The sequence below is a fragment of the Crocuta crocuta genome, unplaced genomic scaffold (assembly GCF_008692635.1).
Source record: "Crocuta crocuta isolate KB4526 unplaced genomic scaffold, BGI_CrCroc_1.0 scaffold139, whole genome shotgun sequence".
Classification (NCBI taxonomy): Eukaryota; Metazoa; Chordata; class Mammalia; order Carnivora; family Hyaenidae; genus Crocuta; species Crocuta crocuta.
The window spans coordinates 9,595,954-9,603,495 of record NW_027533258.1 but is presented as its reverse complement, the minus strand read 5'-3'; the positions used below and the strand labels follow the sequence as shown (position 1 = coordinate 9,603,495).

The 7,542-nt window shown below is 61.7% G+C and overlaps 1 protein-coding gene across 1 annotated transcript in view; it reads right to left on the bottom strand.

Moving 5' to 3' along the window:
- Positions 1-7,542, bottom strand: part of ALOX12B (arachidonate 12-lipoxygenase, 12R type) — a 13,092-nt gene that overhangs the window by 4,776 nt on the left and 774 nt on the right. The window contains exons 2-10 of the mRNA XM_077746736.1: positions 6,635-6,839; positions 3,239-3,320; positions 3,035-3,121; positions 2,685-2,913; positions 2,345-2,488; positions 1,080-1,283; positions 775-861; positions 347-516; positions 4-109 (exon numbers count right to left, since the gene is read on the bottom strand). Coding sequence (XP_077602862.1) covers positions 4-109; positions 347-516; positions 775-861; positions 1,080-1,283; positions 2,345-2,488; positions 2,685-2,913; positions 3,035-3,121; positions 3,239-3,320; positions 6,635-6,839 — 1,314 coding nt within the window. The remainder of the gene's footprint in view (positions 1-3; positions 110-346; positions 517-774; positions 862-1,079; positions 1,284-2,344; positions 2,489-2,684; positions 2,914-3,034; positions 3,122-3,238; positions 3,321-6,634; positions 6,840-7,542) is intronic.

The following is a 7,542-nucleotide window of genomic DNA, read 5'->3' as shown; positions in this document are numbered from 1 at the left end:
CCCTGGCAGCCACTGCTTGAATATCTCCTGCACCCAGGACTGCAGTTCTGGGTCACCCTCCACGGCTGCGTCACAGGGGTAATAGTAGGTGATGACCTCTGTCACATACCTGATGGGGGGGGAGAAGGGCCTCAGTGTGGATCCTCCCCCTGCCCTCCCCGCTCTTCTTTCCTCCCCGCTCTTCTTTCCTCCCCCAGCGTGCCCCGGGCCTGGGGGCGGGCACGTGCAGAGAGGCCAACACAGCATCCCACCCAGGCTGGGGTCAGGTCCTTAAAAGCCCCCCATGCCTGCCCCGGCCTCCGAGGGCGTCCGCCCCAAGTGCCACCCACCGCCGACCCGGCCTCACCTCTCCAGCGCGTCCCACACCGCCAGGGAGTCGTCTCGGTAATAATACCCCGGCAGGTCCTGGACCCCGCGCTCCACAAAGTCATTGGGGAGGTAGAGGCTCTCGTAGGTGGTCTCTGACAGAGCCCGCACCATCACCTCCGCGAAGCCTTCCAGGCCCAGGGACATGCCCTGTCAGGGAGGAGGCGACGCTGAGGCCCGCAGGGTCCCCCCGCCAACCCCGCAGCCTGGTGACGTCCCTCCACCCCGCACCCCGCGGATTCCCGCGCTCCGGGCGGGCGCCCCCCTCTGCATCCCCGTAAACCGGTCCCCCCCAGGCCGTGCCCCCTCCCAATCTAAAGACAAGTGGGAAGTCCAGCTTTTCGTCCCCCCGCAAAGGCCGGCAGGGCGGCGGATGCCTCGCTGGGGGTGGGGGTGGGAGGGTCTTACCCTGGCAGACAGCCCCCCCTCGTTGAGGAGGAGGGCGCGCCCGATGCTGTTGATCTGGATGGTGTAGCGGGTGTGGGGGACCAGGAGCTACCGGGGAAAGCCAAGGGGAGGGGACCGCGGTTACCCCCCCCAGAGCACCGCGGCACCCCCTTCCCTGTGCCGCACTACAGCCTCTGACTTTGGGAAGTCCCCACCCCGAGCCCTCTCTCGGGGGGTCCCCGGCGGCCTCCCCAAGTCTCGGTGGCGTCCCTCTCCGTGCAGAGCGAGCAGGGGCCCCTCCGAGGCCCCCAAGGCCACGGCCGTACCTTGTAGAGAGGGTGACACATGGGTAGCTGCCTCAGCATGGCCAGGCAGAAGGCCTCGGCGATGAGGTGCGTCTCCAGCAGGTGCGAGATGGCCTCATGGCAGTAGAACTCGGCGTAGCGCACCCACGTCTTGGCCAGCAGCCAGTCCCACTCGGAGTCACTCGGCAGGAAGATGGGGCTGTCGGGCCCCGGGGTCTGGCTGAGCTGGGGACAGGCAAGGAGGGAGCGTTAAGTGAGGGCAGACACACACACACACACACACACACACATGGGCCCGCCACTCCGTACACTCCACGCCCTCTGGTCCCCGGACCACACCAGGGCCCTTCCCCCGCCCCACATTTGCTCCTGCTGTCCCCTCTGCCTGCACCGCCTTCCCCCACTCCCTCTCTCTAGTCGGCAGCTCCCACTCATTCCTTAAGAAGCCGCACAAGGGGCGCCTGGGGGCTCAGTCGGTTAAGCGTCCGACTCTTGATTTCAGCTCCAGGCTTGATCTCGCGGTTCGCGAGTTCGAGCCCCGGGTCAGGCTCTGCGCTGGCAGATTTTTCTCTTCCTCTCTCCCTCCTTCTCTCTGTTCCTCCCCTGCTTGTGCTCTTTCTCTCTCTCTCTCTCTCAAAATAAATAAATTTAAAAAGAAGGAGAAGAAGAAGAAGAAGCAGCAGCAGCAGCTCACAAGTTGCCTGAGAAGACTCTTATTTCAACCCCACAGCCGCCCCGTTCAGCTGTAGGAGTTGTGCACTGCACAAGGGTACCCAGCCCCCTGGGGCAGAGGAATCACTGAAATCTAGCCTATGCTGCTCTACTAATGAGTCAGGAACATCAGGGCTTGGCTGACCCCCCTCCCCCGAGGGGTGCCTTTTTCTAATTTGGACATGATGCTGGTGGAGACCCCTGGGAACATAGGACCTCACTTCCCTTTCCTGCCAGGAACACTGATTGGCTCCGTGTTTCCAGCAGAGGGCTGGCCCACAGCAGGTGTTGCTTTATCGAGTAAATGAATGACTGGACCCAAAGAGACAAGCTTGAGCCACCAAGCATGTTCCCGTCTGGTCACCTCTGTGCACATGCGCACCCAGGATGCAGCACTCAACGCACGGGGACTTGCACACAAGTACACGCCCAGAGAGCCGAGTTCGTGCACAGGCCTACGAGCAGCGCGTGGTATTGTAGGGACGCCTCGGCCCAAGGCGCACACGCAGGGCCACACAGCAGGCCCTGGGGTTGGCCACACCGCCCACAGCGGCCCCCGCCTGCCCCGCGGGCACCTGGATGGCGATTGGCATCATGTTTCCATCCGGGCCAAAGTGCAGCAGGCAGAGGGGAGCGCAGTGATGCTGCTTCCTCCCGTGGAGCTCAATGCTGGGGATGCCTTCCAGGATGCGGTAGTCGGCCAGGTAAATGTTCCCCTTCTGGAAGGGGCCGGAAGGGGAGGGCGGGTGGGCACCGGCGCGGGAACCTGGGACCCACGCCCCGGGTGCGGAGGGCCCGGGTGCCCCAAGAGCAGGGACTGGCCAGAGACCCGAGTGGGGAACACAGGAGCCGATGGCACTCTGGGCGGTGGGGAGAGGGGGGGAGCCCAGGGGTCTCCTCCGGATGGGGCCTCACCTCCAGCTCCGCTTGCAGGCACGTCCCCTCGCCCAGGAACGGGGCCACCATGTCGTCTGTGACGGGGAACTTGTCTGGGATCCGCGTGCAGCGGCGCAGCAGCCCTGGGTTGATGCCGTTGAGGTACTGGTACCCGAAGAAGCTGTCTTCTGCCCAGTGCTCGGCCACGTACTCTGGGGAGGGAGGGGCGGCGAGGGCGTCACGACCCGGGCCGGGCGGCCCGGCCCCCCTCAGGGACAGTGAGGCATGGGGCTGAGGCCCTGGACAGAGGAAGACCACCGACCCCGGGAAGCCCCCAGCCTCCGTTGGNTGAGCCAAGGCCGGGCCCCAGGGCAGCCTCGGGTCCTCACTCGGGCCGGTTGGGGTTTCTCCGGGCGGGTGGGCGGTAGCTGGGGATGTGCACGTAGTTGGGCAGGCCGGGAACGAAGACCCTCCAGCTGCAGAGAGAAGCCGAGACGGTGGGCCCTGATGCGCATGCACCAAGCCGGGACCGCAGGCCAAGCCACGACCCCCGACCCCCTGCCGCCCAGCAGCCCCTGCCGCCCTCTGCTCACTGGTAGAAGTCCTGCTTGGCTCTGATCTCCTCCCGTCGGTGCTCCAGAAGGATCGGCAGCGTGTCGTCTGCAGTCGTCTTTCCTGCAGGGAGAGGGAAGGAGAGGCTCAAGGTCTGACCCCTGCCCAGGTCGAGGATCAGAACTCAGCTCCTCTAGACCGGCTCTGGGGGCCCGCAGACCAGGATGGGGAAGGTTTACCCAGGGAGAGGGGGCGCGTCTCCTCCCAAAAACTCAGACTAAAGGATCAAGGACCACCCTGCACCCTCTCTCTCTACCTTGAAGCTGGGCCTGCTGCTTCAAGGTGGCCCGTTTTCTGGACCCACTAAAACTCTATTAAAGAACAGTTATTTAGCGCTTACTAGGTACCAGACACTTGGTAAACACTTACACTTTACTTCCATTAATAATTTAATCCAGGGGCACGTGGGTGGCTCAGTTGGTTAAGCGTCCACTTCTAATCTGGGCTCAGGTCATGATCTCACGGTTTGTGAGTTCAAGACCCGGTGCCCAGCTCTGCACTGACAGCACAGAGCCTGCTTAGGATCCCCACCCGCCTCCCACTTCTGCCCCTCATTTGCTCTTGATGTCTCTCTCTCTCAAAATAAATTAACTTTAAAAAATAATAATAATCTTGGGGCGCCTGGGTGGCTCAGTTGGTTGAGCGTCCGACTTTGGCTCAGGTCATGATCTCACGGTTCGTGGGTTCGAGCCCCCGGGTCAGGCTCTGTGCTGACAGGTCAGAACCTGGAGCCCACTTTGGATTCTTTGTCTCCCTCTCTCTCTAACCCTCCCCTGCTCACACTGCCTCTCTCTCTCTCTCTCAGAAAGAAATAAAACATTAAAAAAAAATTTTTTTTAATAATAATCTAATCCACACGGGAGCAACCTTAGAAGGCAGGTGACTATTTTTATAGGCCGGAGAGCCAGTTTCCACGATTCCAAAGTCTCAGACTATAGAAATCTACTTGCTCTTTTCCACACGTTAGGCACAAATACTGGGTGGGCAAAACGTGAGGCTATACACAGTCTTTACTGAACTCACTTGGTGTAACTACTCATAGTTTTTGCTGCAGAAATATTCGTATGTTTGACTGGGGGGTGCGCTGATGGATGGAGGACATAATGTATGGAGTGTGTGAATGGAATATATCGATACAGATGTATATGTGCACACGGATTCTAAATGAAATCTGAATTTCAAAACACCCAGGCCCCCAAAGTTTCAGCTAAGGGACCAGATCAGGGTGCTCATTTTACAAGGAGAAAAGTCAATGTTATAGAGAGAGAAACCCATCAGCTGGGCTCTGAAAGAGGCAGTCAGCTCCTGGCCCCTCACCCACCACCGCTAACAACCACCAAGGCTTTAAGACTTTTTAAAACTCCTTTCAGGGACGCCTGGGTGGCTCATTTGGTTGAACAGCTGACTTTGGCTCAGGTCAAGATCTCACAGTTTGTGAGTTTGAGTCCCTTCGGAACCTCTGTCCCACTTTCCCTGCCTCTCCCCTGCTTGCTCTCGCTCTCTCTCAATAAAATAAATAAACAGGGGCGCCTGGGTGGCTTAGTCGGTTAAGCGTCCGACTTTCACTTAGGTCATGATCTCGCGGTTCGTGGGTTTGAGCCCCGCGTCGCACTCTGTGCTGACTGCCAGCTCAGAGCCGGGAGCCTGTTTCTGAGTCTGTGACTCCCTCTCTCTCTGACCCTCCCCTGCTCACGCTGTCTCTCTCTTTCTCCTATAAATAATAATAATAATAATAATAAATAAACAATAAATAAATAAGTCTCCTTTTAGAGGCTAGGTCACTGGATTCGCACGTCAACCCCATGAAGTCAGTACTGCTGTTAGCCCCATTTTACAGAGGGGGACACTGAGGCTTAGAAGAGGTCTGAAGTATACACAGATGTCCGGCTAGTAAGTGGAGGAGCTGAGATCCGAACCCAGGCCTGTCTTTGCCCGGCGTCCCAGCAGGAAGTCCCAGGCTGGCACGTGCCTATGTGGCAGCCGGGTCGTTTTCCCGTGAGGCCCCCTTCACCGCCCTCTCCTTCCTCGGTCTCCCTCAGCCCGTGTTGTGTTCTGGGCGAACAGCGTCCAACCCGGAGACCCAGGTCGGCTTCATCCCCGGGGTGGGGGCCGTGCGCCTGCAAGGGCCCAGCCCGTGACTCAGGCCTCCCTGCCCCGCTTTACAGGCCGCTGCCCCGCCCGGCCCCATTCCTGCCCGGCCGTCCAGCCCCTGCCCTTCCCCTGCGTCCATGCGGTCTGAACCTGGGGCCACGCGGAGGTGCTCCCGCCTCCCCGGGGAGCCCCTCCCCTCGGCCTCCCCACCCCCCCCCGGGCCTGCGCCTCCCTGCCCCCGCCTCCTTCCCCAGCTCCGGCTCTGTTCGCCTGCTCCGGGGGACACGAGAGACGAGGAGGGTGATCAGCTGCTAGCGCGGTGGAGCCCCAAGTTCCCGCCGGACCCCCACGTCTGTGCTCTGCCCTCCTATCACCGGGAGGGAGGCTAACCGGAAGCTGGACGGTGGGGCCAAGATGACAAAAGAAGACAAGCGTGCAGCCCCCACGTAGTGGCCACATATTAGGAAGCAGAGCCACGGCCACCAGACAAGGGCAGTGGCCGGGGGCAGACGCGAGGAGCTCAGACGCCCCCTGTCCCTCTCCCAGGGGAGCAACCGAGCGCCTGGGCGGCCTTGACCAGGCACCAGGGAGAAGCCAGCCAGCCCGCCACCGGGAAGGGCCTCGTGCTGGGCCGTGATGGGGCCTTGCTGCATGAAGGGGGACCTTCCGGAGCAGCACTGAGCCCTGTTAGGGATATACGGTGGCCTGCTGGGGCGGTGGGGAGCCCTTTGGGGCAATAGAACATCCCCTCAAGTCCACAAAATGCTCGGACACACGCCCAGGGCCCCCATAACAAGGTTCGGACCCTCACGCTCTATCCTATGGAGACCCGATGAGCAAACGCGCCTTCCAAACAGAACAGGCAGCAGCGGGGACGACGGGGCCTCCCTATCGGTGACGAGGCGCCCGCTGCAGGAACAGACCTCGCTGGGGTAACGGGGATCTTTCTGGAGCAGCAGGACATGCCGTTGGGCATAGACGGGGCCCCCGAGGCCTATGCTCAGGGCACCCAGGACCTCCGTACAGTGGCAGGAGTCAGGGGCGAGATTGCAGGGGGAGCTAGTGGAGAGCACGCTTGTCTTCAGCCCGGACCTGGGGTCCTGAGACGCTGAGGGTGGCCCCAGCCTCCGACCTGTCTCCCTGCAGAGGCTGCAGCCCTGAGCCGGGCCCACAGTGACCGAGGGTGACGCTGACGCGTGAGAGCATCAGGTGTTCCCAGGAGTCCCCGTGGGGGCCCGGCAGGTGACAGGCAGGTGGGAAGCAGGGGTGGGGTGCCGAGGGCTTGCCTGTGGCCTCCCTGAGTGCCAGGGTCTCGTAGCCATCCATCCACTGGTAGGCGGGGAAGTGGTAGACGCGGCCGCCGGGCGCACAGATCTGCACATAGTTACAGTACCAGGAGTTTTTGGGTAAGAAGGAGTGGCGCTCCTTGTGTAGACGGATGATGATGAGCTCCCCCAGGTCCTGCTGGCACCGGACGGTGTACTCATCCACCTGGCGGGGCACACGGCTGGGTGAGCAGGCGGGACGAGGCCCTGGCTCCTCGCGCCTCCCGCCCGCCCGTCTGGCCCCTCACCAGGCTCCGCTCCGGTGAGGGGGGCCCGTGCTGACCTCGCTGGGCTGGGATGACTTGATCTTGACCTGGGTCCTCCTCCCCACTCCCAGTTGGCTGTCACCTGCTGGGCCCATGTACCCAGGGCTGAGCAGGAAGGATCCCCCCCTCCATTCGCAGCCACCCTCCGCAGCTGCACCTCCCACCCCTCCTCGGCCACCTGAGGCTGCAGGAGGCCACACGGCTCCCCGGGGGGTGACTACAAAGGGGCCCAGGTGGGGTCCAGGGCCCCCCAGATCTCCTACAGTCTTAGTGGGCAAGCGGGTCCCGTCAGCCCCCTTTTCTCCTGCTTGTGGATGAAGATGTGGAGATACAGAAGTGGCCACATAGACACAGTGACCAGTTAGGAGGTGTAGCAGCGGGTGGCTGGACCTGACTCAGAATCAGGGCTGAGGGACCAGCAAGGGAGCCTTCCGTCACGGAAGCCGGGCCCCGCTGGACAGGCGGGTCTGATGCTATTGTCAGTCACAGAGAATGCAACGTGCATTTAAGCCAGTAATGATGCAACGTACTTTAGGAAGGGTGGGGGTGGGAGGGAGAGGGATGAGGGAGGGGGAGAGGCCATGGGGAGGGGGAGGGGTGGGG